This window comes from Carassius auratus, chromosome 35 (genome assembly GCF_003368295.1).
Source record: "Carassius auratus strain Wakin chromosome 35, ASM336829v1, whole genome shotgun sequence".
Lineage (NCBI taxonomy): Eukaryota > Metazoa > Chordata > Actinopteri > Cypriniformes > Cyprinidae > Carassius > Carassius auratus.
The window spans coordinates 16489789-16505395 of record NC_039277.1 but is presented as its reverse complement, the minus strand read 5'-3'; the positions used below and the strand labels follow the sequence as shown (position 1 = coordinate 16505395).

The window sequence follows — 15607 nt, the reverse complement described above, 5'->3', positions numbered from 1 at the left end:
CCGGCATGGGAGGCAGACGCACTAACAAGGAGGTAGAGATATTTTAAGCAGTTTTACTCACCGCATGCAGTTCCAACACATGATCGTGACCCTTTTTCTTTGGGACTGCATTATCTTTAATAAATAAACGATGTGCAAATCCGGCGTCAAACTGGGCCTTGTTTGTAAAACAAGCATCTTCGAAATGCAGGGAACAAACAAAAACACTTGCGCAACTCCGTCGATGCCCTTAAAAAATAAACTCTGTCCACTGGTCCCTTAATGTTTTTTTTTTTTTTTTGGTAATCTGTGCAGGGTTGTCTTGCCCTGGCAACCAAAAACACACTTCTTTTGTGACATTTCGCGACACTCTCGCTTTGATCAGTGAATGCCTCTGCTCTCAGTGCTCTGCCCCACGGGAGCGCACGCTCTTCCGGCAGAAGTGCCCTTAGGACCCATATAAGGAAATTCCGCTACATCTAACGTCACACAGAGCCATACTCGAAAAAAACTTTCCGAAACTTGTGACAAACCGTACAACTTAATTTTTGAAACTTTGTCCATGTTTAGCATGGGAGTCCAACTCTTTAACAGTGTAAAAAACTCAGTATGCATGAAATAGCATTTCACCCCCCCTTTAAGCAACAACAACAACAAAAGTTTAAAAAAAACTTAACTTTTAATATATCAAAAAATGAAATGTGGATATTCAGATCTCTATTCTGGAAATGCATGCAAATTAATGCATATTTAACCTAATAATGCCTCATCTTAATATTAAACATTTTTGGAAAACTTGTAATACAAAAGATGTTTGCAATTCTTAATGTAATCAATCAGCTGGTGACATATGGTGATATTAGTTCTGTGTATTAGTTACATTTTCCACTCTATTCACATGAGATGTATAAATTTAACCCAAGATGTTGGTCAAGAAATAATAGTTGTACAACCTAGAACAATACACTAACTGTCTTTGACATTGTTGTCAGAGCTGTGATTTGACTGGCAGGATGACCGCTCTTTAAAGGTTTGCCATTGGTGGAGAATGTTACAGTGATAGTCTGAAGGGATTGACATCTCTTCATTCAGTATATAATGCATTGGGAAACCCTGCAGGCCAGGCAAACATCTGTAAGACATTACTGTAAGTATATCATATTAACTATTCATTAACATTAATATTGTTTTTAAATATTTTCTTATTCTGTATTTCTGCCCAGACAGGATGAAAAAAGATGATTCAAGAGGTCACTGGAAGCAGGAATATTTCCTTCCTGTCTGCTGGATTCTCTGGTATGCCTCACATGAGATACTTTTATTTATTCCTCTTAATTGCCTACTTTATTTCTTTTCTAGGAAACACCTGTCTCATGTTTATTATCATTACGGACAGAAATCTTCACACTCCTAAATATATCTCTGTCTTTAATTTATCGTTGATAGACATTTGTGAGAGTAAAATCCCTCAGCAACTGGATGCAGTTTTGTTTGGGAATCAGTTGATCCTGTATGGATTGTGCTTGTATTACATACTCTCCAATGTGTTATTTGTTTTAGTTCATTCCCTAACTCTCACTGTTCTGTCTTTTGACAGATTAGTAGCTATTTGTTTACCACTGAGGTATCATGTGATTGTAACCAACAGATCAATGCTTGTTATAATTGCTGCTTTGTGGATGCTAGCACTAATGCACACAAACATGAGCAGACTTTCATTTTGCAGAACTTGTGTCATAATCATTCATTTCTGTGATCTCGGGTCAAATTTCCCAAGCTGTGTCAGCATGCGTGTTCTGTTTCAGGTGATCATTATGTTTCCAGTTTTTTATATTATCTTTTCATATACATGCATAGCTGTAACATTGTTCACAACCCCACATGACCATCAAAGAGCCACAAAGACACGCACTGCTCATTTAATAGTAGTGGCTGTATTTAATGTGCCAATCTGCCTAACAAATGTCTTTCTTGTCCTTTTAAGCACCAATACTATAATTATTCTTACTTTGACATCTATGCTTTCTTCAGTGCTTAACCTTTTCATGACAAAGGACTTGATGTCTGTGAAAATGCTTATCAAAAAAGAATAAAAAATAAAATGATGATGATGAAATGATGAAAATCATGTTTAACTATACAAACTGTGTTCCAGTTATATTGTTAGTAGCAGTGTGATTTTTGTATTGAATTCTTTAAAATAATTATAAAATAACTAAATATGAAAGTGTTTGTTTTGTGTTACTTGAAGTATAAACTGTAAGTACAGCATCTTTAATATTGTGCCAGTCTAAATTTTGTTTAAATTACATGTAAACTATATAAGAAATCCTTACCATATTCAACTGTATTGTAATATTTAGACACACTGTACTGTATTTATTTAGAATAATTGTTTAGGGAGGATGATAGGAATCATAGTGCCAAGCAATATTGACTGATACACTGAAATTATTATTTTAATGTTATTGAGTGTATATCTAAAAAGAGTTCTTTATCACAGGTAACACAACAATCCTCACAACAGGCAGCTTGACTTCAATGCATTCAAACTCTGCAAATGTGACCTTTGTTCGTCCTGCAACATTCTTCATCAATGGATTTTCTAATATCCCACATGCAAAATACTACTATGTGTTTTTGTGTTTTGTATATGCTGTGACCGTTTTGGGGAATTCATTTATCATGTGTATCATATATTTGGCCCGCAGACTTCACACAGCCAAATACATTGCAGTCTTTAATATGGCCCTTTCTGGTCTGTGTGGAAGCTCGAATTTGATTCCAAAACTCATCGACATGTTTTTATTTGAGCATCAGGACATTTCATATGAAGCATGCTTGATGAATATGTTTTTTGTGTTTCATTTTATGAACGTTCAGTCTTTGACACTTCTTGCCTTGGCTTATGACAGACTGGTTGCTATTTGTTTTCCTCTACGGTATCATGCAGTTATTACCAAAACATCAATGTCACTCATTATAGGTTGTATGTGGATTTTTTCTATGAGTTTATTAGCTGTACTTGTGGGATTAGTCAACAGACTCTCTTTTTGTGGATCTACTGTGGTCAATAGCTATTTCTGTGATCATGGCCCCATCATCAGTCTTTCCTGTAACAGTAATTCCATAAATTATCTAATGGCATATATTTTATTTGGTCTCCTAATTTGTCTGCCAGTGATATTGATAAGCCTCTCATATTTTTGCATTGCTGCAGCATTGCTTAAGATTGCTCATGGTGCTGATCGCATCAAAGCCATGAAAACCTGCACCTCACATCTTTTATTAGTGGCTATTTCTTATCTCCCAATTTTAAGTGTAAATGTTAAAGCCTTCTCAACATCTATTGATCTAAATGCTCGGATTATTAACAATTCACTGTCACAAATAATACCCCCTATGCTGAATCCAATCATATACGCGCTAAAGACAGAGGAGGTCATGCAATCCATAAAAGAACTATACAAACGAAACAAAGTAAACACTATTATAGAAAGAAATGTGAAACAGAGAAAATAAATATAGGTGCTTGTCTTTTCACATTTCCTTTATGTTTTTGTTTGTTTTGTGATTGTATGAAAGACAATATGTCCTTTGTTGCATATAAATATCAGAAAAAGCTATATACTTTGATTATAACTGATCATTTAACAAATAGCCACTTGAACAGGATCAGCTGTGTAGATATTATAAAATAATTATACAAATTCCTCATAAGTGATCCGAATTTACCATCACAGTGCTCAAATAAAAATATTTGCCCTGATTTAGTGTGGCTCTTTTTCTGTAGCCTTTAATGACACGACGAAGGAAATTTTATTTCAAAATCGGAATTAACATACAAAAATTTTAAGCTTCAAAAAAAAAAAAATAAATAAATAAATAAATAAGGGCAGTCTAAATTGAATAGTTATTTGTATGCAAAAACAATAAAGAAACTAAAGGAGAATATATTAAATGTGTACAAAGGTTTTAATATAATTTTATATAGTTATTTTATATTATATTATATTAAAGAAGATTTGTGTAGTTTGTGTAGTGCTCATTACAAATGTATTTGGAAAGGAATGCTAGCGGATAACATAATAGTCTTACAAAATTAACCATGGTGTTATTATAGCAAAAGTGTAGTAACCGTGTTTTTAAGCATATAAAAATACATTAAAATGAACTACACAATCACACCTTTCATGAATCATGAAAAATTTCAATGCACTCTTGAGAGACAATCTTTACACTACACCCTTTTTTCCAGGAAAGCGAGATTAATGTTTTATTGTGCAGCACTGTCTCAGAGGCCTGTGTGTCAGGCACATTGTGTGGCAGAAGTCCTGTGTTTTAGAAGCTGCTCTTTGCGAGTTTTCAGGTAGGTGGTCATGCACTCCTTAAACTTCTGAACCTCAGTCTGACACTTCCTCCCTTCCTGGTGCTCAGCCATACAATCCTGAAGAGCGTGGTGCAGCTCAGCACAGCCTGTCCTGGAGATCATCCCATTCACTGGATCATCCTCTTCCATAAAGCATCAACAAGTGTTGCCATTTCCCAACATCACAGCAATAATGACTTTAATTCTAAAAGGAATACTACTAGAGATAAAATTGTAACTATGCAGCCATCAGCTACAGTATCGCATCAGACAGTGCACTATAGATACCCTGAGGAACAGTTCCACTCATTCTCTACTATAGGAGAGGAAGAACTGTATAACCTTGTTAAATCATCTAAACCAGCAACATGCATGTTCAACCCTATTGCATCTAATCTCCTAAAAGAGGTGCTTCCAGAAGTCATAGATCCTCTTCTGACTATTATTAATTCCTCATTGTCATTAGTATAAGTCCACAAAACCTTCAAACTGGCTATTAAACCTCTCATCAAAAAAAAAAAAAAAAAAAAAAAAACACAATTTGACCCCAAAGAGCTAATTAATTACAGACCAATCTCGAATCTCCCTTTTCTGTCCAAGATACTAGAAAAAGTAGTATCCTTACAATTATATTCCTTCTTCGAGAGAAAAAAATCAACCATCTGATCATGGTTGTATCTCTCTATTAGTGCAATTGGATCTTAGTGCTGCATTCGACACTATTGATCACAACATTCTTTTGCATAGACTAGAACACTTTGCTGGCATTAATGGAAGTGCATTAGCATGGTTTATATTGTACTTTTATGATGGGCCATCATTTCGTAGCAGTGAATGAAGAGGTATCATATCGATCACAAGTGCAGTATGGAGTTCCTCAAGGTTCAGTACTAGGGCCGTTACTCTTCACGCTTTACATGTTGCCCTTGGGGGATATCATCCGGAATCACGTTGTTGGCTTTCACTGTTATGCTGATAATACAAATTTGAAAAACTAACAGAATGCATAGTCAATATAAAAAACTGGATGATGAGTAATTTCTTACTGCTAAATTCTAAAAAAAAAAAAAAAAAAAAAAAAAACAGGTGTAAACTATAGGACCCAACAACTCTGCATGTAATAACCTAGAATGCTGTCTAAGACTTGATGACTGCTTTGTCAATTCTTCATCGTCATTTAGGAATCTAGGTGTGCTATTTGATAGCAATCTTTCCTTAGAAAGCCACATTTCTAGCATTTGTAAAACTGCATTTTTCCATCTCAAAAATATATTTTAATTACGGCCTATGCTCTCAATGTCAAATGCAGACATTTTTATCCATGCGTTTATGACCTCAAGGTTAGATTATTATAATGCTTTACCGGGTGGATGTTCTGCATGCTTAATAAACAAACTCCAGTTAGTCCAAAATGCAGCAGCTAGTGTTCTTAATTTTATTTTGCTTATTACTTATAAAGTCCTGTTACATTATAGTCCTCCACATCCACCGCATTCTCAAAACTCAAGCAATTTGATAATACCTAGAATATCAAACACTTAGAATATACAACTGCGGCTGCAGATCCTTTTCCTATTTAGCACCTAAACTCTGGATTAACCTACCTAACATTGTTTGGGAGGCAGACACACTCTTGCAGTTTAAACCTAGATTAAAGACCCATCTCTTTAACCTGGCTTACACATAACACACTAATACGCTTCTAATATCCAAATCTGTTAAAGGATTTTTAGGCTGCATTAAATAGGTACACCGGAACCGTGAAAACTTCCCATAACACCTGATGTACTTGCTACATCATTAGAATAATGGCATATACGCTAATATTAGACTATTTCTCTCTTATTCCGAGGTCACCGTAGCCACCAGATCCAGTCTGTATCCAGATCAGAGGGTCACTGCAGTCACCCAGATCCAGTAGGTATCCAAACCAAATGGTGGATCAGCACCTAGAGAGGACCTCTACAGCCCTGAAAGACAGCCGAGACCAGGACAGCTAGAGCCACAAATGTAGATCCTTGCAGCTGTCGCTCTGGCTTGCTTAGTTGGGGTCACTTCATTTACAGCGATATCGTTGACTTGATCGCAAATGATTGCACAGGTACTATTTAAACTGAACTGAGATGATGACATCACAGAATTCAGTGATGAACTGCCTTTAACTGTCATTTTGCATTATTGACACACTGTTTTCCTAATTAATGTTGTTCAGTTGCTTTGCCACAATCTTTTTAGTTTGAAATGCTATATAAATAAAGATGACTTGACTTGACTCCTGCTCCAGTTGTGAGGGGGTGGAGTCGATGTCATCCTTATAATTTAAATTATAATTTAAAATGTGTTATAATAAGTAACAAGGAACGTTTTAAAAGTAATACAAGTAAAAAAGTTGTATAAAAAATGTAAACAAAAAACACGCTCCGCAGATCCATTTGCTCATTCTGTGTCGCTGCTCTGATTGGCCATCAGCGTCAGCTGCTGCTGACGAGCAATCAGATCAGTAGTCAGTAGTGAACTCAGGAAGGTGTTTCAATCGGGCTGTGTCTGGCAGAGATACAGCCAGGGTACTGGCGGATCTATGACAACACAACAGGTGAGTGGTAGACTACTTCATCTAGTTCCGGACGCTGGCAGCGGAGTGCAGTTGGAATGATGAGGCACAGTGGGACATGTTTCTGCATGGGTTGGATGACCGTATCCAAGAAGAGATATACACTCTGGACTTAACAACTGCAGTGGATGGATTGATTGACTTGGCCATTCGAGTGGACGCAAGGTTGAAACGTCGAGATGGTCTGAAACTCCAAGACCAGGTTCCAGACATCGAGGCTCGTCCCCCCTTTCCTCCTTGCGATACGGTGAGTACCGCACTCAATCCCGAACCCATGCAGGTGGGCAGAGCTCGCCTTTCCCGGGAGAAGAAGGAGTGCAGAAGAGCACAGGGTCTGTGTTTGTATTGTGGAGCAGTAGGTCATTTTGCAACTAAATGCCCAGTAAAAGTCAGGGCCCATCAGTAGCAGGGAGGTTACTGATGGGTGGCATTTCCCTATGCGAATCCACCCGCGAATCAACGCTCCTCCCAGTGAGACTGCAGTGGGCCTACTCTCATCATCAGTGTGAGGCTTTGGTGGACTCTGGGGCGGAGGGAAGTTTCATGGATCAAGGCCTGGCCCACCAACCCGGGATCCCCCTCATTTTCATCAAGCCTCCCATCACTGTCAACTCTCTGGCTGGTCACTTACTGTCCTCGATCACACACTCTACTGGACCAGTGAGTCTCGTCACATCTGGCAACCATGTGGAGGAGATTCGTTTCCTCCTCATTGATTCTGCTGGTGCTCCAGTGGTTTTGGGACACCCCTGGCTCACACTACATAATCCTCACATAAACTGGCGGCAGAACACTATCATGTCTTGGAGTGAGAATTGACATGCGTCTTGTTTGGTGTCTGCTTGTTCTTCTGTGTCTCGTTCTGTGTTGCCGGAGAAGCAGACAGATCTGTCTAACGTGCCCGAGGAGTACTTGGACCTGAGGGAAGTGTTCAGTAAGTCCCGGGCTGCGTCTCTTCCTCCGAATCGTCCCTATGACTGTGCCCTAGGGTTATTGCCAAGTACGTCTCCGCCTAAGGGTGGGCTATACTCACTTTCCGCTCCAGAGAGGGAGGACATGAAGAAACATATTTCTGATTCTCTAGCAGCCAAACTCATCTGCCCTTCCACTTCTTCTGCAGGGGTGGGATTCTTCTTTGTGGTTAAAAAGGATGGTACCCTGCGTCCTTGTATTGACTATCGAAGGATGAACAACATCACAGTAAAGAACACCTCTCCCTTGCCATTGAATTCTTCAGCTTTCGAGAGACTGCAGGGGGCCTCCTTATTCACAAAGTTGGACCTTCTGAACGCCTATCATTTGGTCTGCATTAGGGAGGGAGATGAGTGGAAGACCGCTTTTAATACCCCAGGGGGCACTTTTATTACTTGGTCAAGCCTTTCGGCCTGTCCGACTCCCCTGCAGTCTTCCAGGCACTAGTTAACGATGTGCTGAGAGACATGGTCAATCAATTTTTTATATGTTTACCTGGATGACATATTGATATTTTCTTCGTCTCTCCAGGAACATGTTCAGCACGTCAGGCGAGTGCTTCAGAGGCTGTTAGAGAATGGGCTTTTCATCAAGGCAGAGAAATGCATTTTTCATGCACAGTCTGTCCCCTTTCTAGGATTTATCGTGTCATCCGAGGGGATGCGCATGGATCCCGACAAGATTCAGGGAGTGGTAAATTGGCCAACTCCAGATTCCCACAAGGTCCTGCAGAGGTTACTGGGCTTTGCCAATTTTGACCTGCACCTCTGACTGCCTTGACCTCTACCATGACGACCTTCAGGTGGTCTAATGCAGCTGAAGCTGCATTCACTAAACTTAAGGACTGCTTTGTTTCAGCCCCCATTCTTGTCGCCCCTGATTCGTCTCGTCAGTTTGTGGTGGAGGTCGATGTGTCAGAGGTGGGGGTAGGTGCGGTTCTCTCTCAGCACTCCTCTGCGGATGGCAAGGTTCATCCGTGCACCTATTTTTCTCATCATTTGTCACCCGCTGAACGCAATTACAACATGGGTAATAGAGAGTTGTTGGCAGGGTTCGGGGGTACCTTTTATTGTTTGGACCGACCACAAGAATCTTGAATATATCAGATCCGCCAAACGACTTAACTCTAGGCAGGCTCGGTGGACACTTTTTTTTCGGTCGATTTGATTTTTCCATTTCTTACCGTCCTGGTTCTAAAAACATCAAACCAGACTCGTCATCCCGTAATTTTTTACCAATTTGAACGTCCGGTATCTCCCGAGTCCATCGTTCCACAGAGGTGTGTGGTTTCAATGCTAACTTGGGAGATCGAATCGAAGGTCCGCACGGCCTTACATAGGGTAGTGCCTCTGCCCGGATGTCCAACGGGTAGATTATTCGTGCCAGAGAGGTTACAGTCCAACATTATTCGGTGGGGTCATTGTTCCTAGGTGGCTTGCCATACAGGAGTAAGTCATTTCTCATTTCTCTTATTAAGCAACAGTTCTGGTGGCAATCTATGGCTCGTGACACTCGCCAATTTGTATTGGTTTGCTTGGTCTGCGCTAGTTGTAAGAGTTCAACCCGACCCCCAGCGGGGCTCCTTCAGCCGTTGTCAGTTCCTTCGAGACCCTGGTCACACATTGCGCTAGATTTCGTCACAGGCGAAACAGGGTAACACGGTAGTTTTAACCATGGTGGGCAGGTTCTCGAAAGCTACTCATTTCATCCCTCTGCCCAAATTACCTTCTGCCTGAGAAACAGCGGCTGCTGTCATTGACCACGTTTTTCCTATTTATGGCCTCCCGACGGATGTGATCTCTGACAGGGGTCTCAAGTTTATATCCAAAATTTGGAGAGTGGGGCGAATATTAGTCTTTCCTGGGGTTTCCATCCCCGGAGTAACGGTCAGATGGAGAGGGCCAACCAAGAGTTGGAATGAGGGTTGCGATGTTTGGCGTCACAGAATCTGTCTTCTTGGAGCCAGCAGATCTCTTGGGTTGAGTACACGCATAACTCATTACCAGTGTTGTCCATGGGCCTATCACCATTTGAGTGTAGTTTAGGGTACCAGCCACCTATTTTTCCCAGTTTAGAATCCGAAGTCGCGATCCCCTCTGCTCACAAATTCGTCCAGAGGTGCAGGGACATCTGGAGAACAGCCAGGATGACTCTTCTACAGGTGGGGTTACACACCAAGGACCAGGCCAATCGCCACCGGTCAAAGCCTCCCATCTACGTTGTTGGTCAAAAAGTGTGGCTTTCATCTACTGATATTCCTCTCTGCTCCATTTGTAGAATATTAGCTCCCAAATTTATTGGCCCATTTAATGTCACCAAGATCCTTAGTCTGGTGACGGTCTGCCTTAAACTTCCTCTGGCGTACCGGAAAACTCATCCCGTGTTCCATGTTTCCAAAATTAAGCCCCTCATTCGTTCTGCTATTAATCCGCCTACCCCAGTTCCCCCACCACCGCGAATCATAGATGGGGAACCAGCTTATTCGGTTAGTCGTATTCTGGACTCAAGGCGGAGGGGACGCGGATTCCAGTACTTAGTGGACTGGGAAGGTTACGGTCTGGAGGAGATGAGTTGGGTTCCTGCCCGGGACATATTGGATCACTTCCGTTATTGATGACTACAATTGACAGGTAGTACCCTCTGAAAGCATCAGGTGATGCTCCTAGGGGGTGGGGTAATGTCGTGGTTTGCAGATCCGTTTGATCATTCTGTGTCACTGCTCTGATTGGCCATCAGCATCAGTTGCTGCTGACGAGAAATCAGATCAGACGTGTTTGTCTTGTCTAGTGTCAGATCGTTTGTTACTGTTCTCTGTCATTCTTGTTCCTTGCAGTGCCATCAAGTCCAGTTTGTTGGAGTTTCCTGCCATAGTGCTAGTGCTTGGATTTATGGTTTCGAGTTGGTGTGTTGCCTTCACTGTTTCCTGTTTTAGTTCCTGTCTTCGAGGTTATGCCCACTGCAGTCCCTGCGCTGACAAGGAGTGACTGCCGACCGAGAGACTTGTTCCTACCATCTGGCCTCTTTGCTCTCTTGAACATTCCGTCCCTGTTCATTCGCAACTGGATCCAGTGTTTGTTTGCCCTGACAAAAACAAACAAACCACTCGTACAATCAGTATTCAGATTGTCTTTAACACTTGTGTTTGTGTAGCAAAATTCTGGAAGGTTTCAAAACTTGACTAATCGGCAGCATTTCTTACCATGAACAGGAAATGTGTTCAGTTTTTAAGGGTCCGAGTCCATGAGGTAAAATGACAGTAGATGTCAACCTTAGACCCGTCCTGAGTGAGCTGTCATCAGTCCACCATTGTTTCACCGCCGAAGCAGATGTGGACAAGAATGTCTCCTAAATGAGTGAGGTGTTCTGTTGTTGGATCTAATAATTAACATAGCAGTCGTCATTTACTCCTGACACCTGAGCCACTGAAAATGCAGTGGATTTGTTTCTAAAGGGAATGTGCCCCTTATCTACCTATGCTTCTATCTTCATGCGAATCATTTGTGGTCCAGCTTCACCAACAAGTGAGTATAAAGTTTTTTTTAAAGAATCTTTTGCAAATCACCTTTCCTAGTGTAATGTGCTAATTAGTAAGTTGGACGATGAATGTGACTAAAGTCTCTCTGAGAGCGGCTAGGAAGAAAGGGGCAGGGTCAGCAGAGCTCATATTGCATTTAAAGGAAAATGCTACAAAACGGCATGCTCTGAAAGGAGTTGTTTGTGACAGGGTAAAAAAAAGGTGTTTTTTACACTACCACTGAGAAATTTTTACCAAACGATGTTACAGAGTTTTCATTAAGACCCTAAAGAATCATATGAACGTGTGAAAAATGGCCATCCGATGAGCCGTTTTTAATACATATCGTTAAAGGCCTATTTCTCAAAATGAATTTTTTTTTCTGTCATGCACTGAGCCACAAATCTTGCATTCACCAAATGTAATTCCTATCTATATTCTGATGGATTTACAAAGGGTTGTGTTTATGTACAACAGGGTTATTCAAATCTTGTCCTGGAGGGCCAATGCGCTGCAGAGTTTAGCTCAAACCCTGATCTGTAATATGTAAACAAAATGACATTTAGAATATTCAGATCTCTATGCTGGAAATGCATGCAAATTAATGCATATTTAACTAAATAATGCCTCTATTGTCATATTAAACATTTTAGAAAACTTGTAATACAAAAGATGTTTGCAATTCTTAATGTAATCAATCAGCTGGTGACATATAGTGATATTAGTTCTGTGTATTAGTTACATTTTTCACTCTATTCACCTGAGATGTTTAAATTTAAGATGTGGGCCAAGAAATAATAGTTGTACAACCTAGAACAATACACTAACTGTCTTTGACATTGTTGTCAGAGCTGTGATTTGACTGGCAGGATGACCGCTCTTTAAAGGTTTGCCATTGGTGGAGAATGTTATAGTGATAGTCTGAAGGGATTGACATCTCTTCATTTAGTATATAATGCATTACGGTGACCCTGCAGGCCAGGCAAACATCCATAAGACCTTACTGTAAGTATATCATATTAATTATTCATTAACATTAATATTGTTTTTAAACCTTTTCTTATTCTGCATTTCTGCCCAGACAGGATGAAAAAAAGATGATTCAAGAGGTCACTGGAAGCAGGAATATTTCCTTCCTGTCTGCTGGATTCTCTGGTATGCCTCACATGAGATACTTTTATTTATTCCTCTTAATTGCCTACTTTATTTCTTTTCTAGGAAACACCTGTCTCATGTTTATTATCATTACGGACAGAAATCTTCACACTAAATATATCTCTGTCTTTAATTTATCATTGACAGACATTAGTGAGAGTATTACTAAAATCCCTCAGCAACTGGATGCAGTTTTGTTTGGGAATCAGTTGAATTTGAAAGCCCCAGTTGGATTTTGCTTGTGTAACATACTCTCCAATGTGTTATTTGTTTTAGTTAATTCCCTAACTCTCACTGTTCTGTCTTTTGACAGATTAGTAGCTATTAGATCAATGCTTGTTATAATTGCTGCTTTGTGGATGCTAGCACTAATGCACACAAACATGAGCAGACTTTCATTTTGCAGAACTAGTGTCATAATCATTCATTTCTGTGATCTCGGGTCAAATGTCCCAAGCTGTGTCAGCATGCGTGTTCTGTTTCAGGTCATCATTGTGTTCCCAGTTTTTTGTATTATCTTTTCATATACATGCATAGCTGTAACATTGTTCACAACCCCACATGACCATCAAAGAGCCACAAAGACACGCACTGCTCATTTAATAGTAGTGGCTGTATTTGATGTGCCCATCTGCCTAACAAATGTCTTTCATGTCCTTTTAAGCACCAATACTATAATTATTCTTGCTCTGACATCTATGTTTTCTTCAGTTATTAACCTTATCATGACAAAGGACTTGATGTCTGTGAAAATGCTTATCAAAAAATAATAAAAAATAAAATGATGATGATGAAATGATGAAAATCATGTTTTACTATACTAACTGTGTTCCAGTTATATTGTTAGTAGCAGTGTGATTTTTGTATTGAATTCTTTAAAATAATTATAAAATAACTAAATATGAAAGTGTTTGTTTTGAAGTATAAACTGTAAGTGTCGCATCTTTAATCTTGTGCCAGTCTTATTTTGTTTAATTTTCATGTAAACTATCCTTACTATTCAACTATTTAGACACACTGTTCTGTATTTATTAAGAATAATTGTTTAGGGAGGCTGATAGGAATCATAGTGCCAAGCAATATTGACTGATACACTCAAATAATTATTTTAATAGTCTGCTATTGAGTGTATATCTAAAAAGAGTTCTTTATCACAGGTAACACAACAATCCTCACAACAGGCAGCTTGACTTCAATGCATTCAAACTCTGCAAATGTGACCTTTGTTCGCCCTGAAACATTCTTCATCAATGGATTTTCTAATATCCCACATGCAAAATACTTCTATGTGTTTTTGTGTTTTGTATATGCTGTGACCATTTTGGGGAATTCATTTATCATCTGTATCATTTATTTGGCCCGCAGACTTCAAACAGCCAAATACATTGCAGTCTTTAATCTGGCTCTTTCTGATTTGTGTGGAAGCTCCGCTTTGATTCCAAAACTCATAGACATGTTTTTATTTGAGCACCAGGACATTTCATATGAAGCATGCTTAATGAATATGTTTTTTGTGTTTCATTTCATGAACGTTCATTCTTTGACACTACTTGCCTTGGCTTATGACAGACTGGTTGCTATTTGTTTTCCTCTACGGTATCATGCAGTTATTACCAAAACATCAATGTCACTCATTATAGGTGGTATGTGGATTTTTTCTATGACTTTATTTGCTGTACTTGTGGGATTAGTCAACAGACTCTCTTTTTGTGGATCTACTGTGGTCAATAGCTATTTCTGTGATCACGGCCCAGTCATCAGTCTTTCCTGTAACAGTAATTCCATAAATTATCTAATGGCATATATTTTATTTGGTCTCCTAATTTGTCTGCCAGTGATATTGATAAGCCTCTCATATTTTTGCATTGCTGCAGCATTGCTTAAGATTGCTCATGGTGCTGATCGCATCAAAGCCATGAAAACCTGCACCTCACATCTTTTATTAGTGGCTATTTTTTATCTTCCATTTTTAAGTGTAAATGTTAAATCCATCTCAACATCTATTGATCTAAATGCACGGATAATTAACAATTCCCTGACACAAATAATACCCCCTATGCTGAATCCCATCATATACACTCTAAAGACAGAGGAGGTCATGCAATCCATAAAAGAACTGTACAAACGCAACAAAGTAAACACTATCATAGAAAGAAATGTGAAACAGAGAATATAAATAAAGGTGCTCGTCTTTTCACATTTTGTCCTTTATGTTTTTGTTTGTTTTATGATTGTATGAAAGATGATGTCCTTAATTGCATATAAATATCAGAAAAAGCTATATACTTTGATTATAATTGATAATTTAACAAATATCCACTTGAACAGGATCAGCTGTGTAGATATAAAATAATTAAACAAATTTCTCATATGTGATCAGAATTTACCATCACAGTGCTCAAATAAAATTATTTGCACTGATTTAGTGTGGCTGTTTTTTTGTAGCCTTTAATGACACGACGAAGGAAATTTTATTTCAAAATAAGAATTAAATTGTTAGTTCACCCAAAAATGAAAATTATGTCATTAATAACTCACCCTTATGCTGTTCTAAACATGTAAGCCCTCCTTTTATCTTCGGAACACAGTTTAAGATATTTTAGATTTAGTCTGAGAGCTCTCAGTCCCTCCATTGAAACTGTGTGTACGGTATACTGTCCATGTACAGAAAAGTCAGAAAAACATCATCAAAGTAGTCCATGTGACATCAGAGGGTCAGTTAGAATTTTTTGAAGCATCGAAAATAAAGTTTGGTCCAAAAATAGCAAAAACGACGATTTTATTCAGCATTGTCTTCTCTTCCGTGACATTGCATACTATATAAAACAGTACACATATTTAACTTTAAAATTCTAGAAATCATAGGACAATCCTGCATGCTTCAGGAGATGCCAGACATGATAGAGGAAGACTGAGAAAAGAGTTCAAATCAAAGCAGCTGGATTTCCGGTTCGCGAATGAATCATTCAGTTCACCAAATCGAACTGAATCGTTTTAAACGGTTCGC

General features: G+C 39.1%; 4 protein-coding genes across 4 annotated transcripts; 3 read left to right on the top strand and 1 right to left on the bottom strand.

Moving 5' to 3' along the window:
- The first annotated feature begins 1217 nt into the window (after positions 1 to 1217).
- Positions 1218 to 2072, top strand: LOC113053936 (olfactory receptor 1496-like). Its single transcript, XM_026219095.1, has one exon. It carries the CDS (start codon positions 1218 to 1220, stop codon positions 2070 to 2072), a length of 855 nt encoding a protein of 284 aa, XP_026074880.1.
- Positions 2073 to 2514: 442 nt separating this feature from the next.
- On the top strand, positions 2515 to 3501 carry LOC113054671 (olfactory receptor 1M1-like). The gene has a single exon (XM_026220367.1). It carries the CDS (start codon positions 2521 to 2523, stop codon positions 3499 to 3501), a length of 981 nt encoding a protein of 326 aa, XP_026076152.1. The 5' UTR covers positions 2515 to 2520.
- Positions 3502 to 4247: 746 nt separating this feature from the next.
- On the bottom strand, positions 4248 to 6658 carry LOC113054675 (cytochrome c oxidase assembly factor 4 homolog, mitochondrial-like). Its single transcript, XM_026220372.1, has 2 exons — positions 6617 to 6658; positions 4248 to 4489 (listed from the first exon to the last, which is right to left on the bottom strand). Exons 1-2 carry the CDS (start codon positions 6656 to 6658, stop codon positions 4289 to 4291), a joined length of 243 nt encoding a protein of 80 aa, XP_026076157.1. The 3' UTR covers positions 4248 to 4288.
- Positions 6659 to 13789: 7131 nt separating this feature from the next.
- Positions 13790 to 14785, top strand: LOC113054670 (olfactory receptor 1M1-like). Its single transcript, XM_026220366.1, has one exon. The coding sequence runs from the start codon at positions 13796 to 13798 to the stop codon at positions 14774 to 14776; it is 981 nt and encodes a 326-aa protein (XP_026076151.1). The 5' UTR covers positions 13790 to 13795; the 3' UTR covers positions 14777 to 14785.
- The last annotated feature ends 822 nt before the right edge of the window (positions 14786 to 15607 follow it).

Excerpts from the sequence above, each read along its gene's own strand:
- LOC113054671 (XM_026220367.1), top strand. The coding sequence starts at position 2,521 with ATGCATTCAAACTCTGCAAATGTGACCTTTGTTCGTCCTGCAACATTC.
- LOC113053936 (XM_026219095.1), top strand. The coding sequence starts at position 1,218 with ATGATTCAAGAGGTCACTGGAAGCAGGAATATTTCCTTCCTGTCTGCT.
- LOC113054675 (XM_026220372.1), bottom strand. The coding sequence starts at position 6,658 with ATGACATCGACTCCACCCCCTCACAACTGGAGCAGGAGTCAA. Across the intron at positions 4,490-6,616 it reads ACAACTGGAGCAGGAGTCAA|GATGATCCAGTGAATGGGAT; the intron begins GTCAAGTCATCT and ends TTTATGGAAGAG.
- LOC113054670 (XM_026220366.1), top strand. The coding sequence starts at position 13,796 with ATGCATTCAAACTCTGCAAATGTGACCTTTGTTCGCCCTGAAACATTC.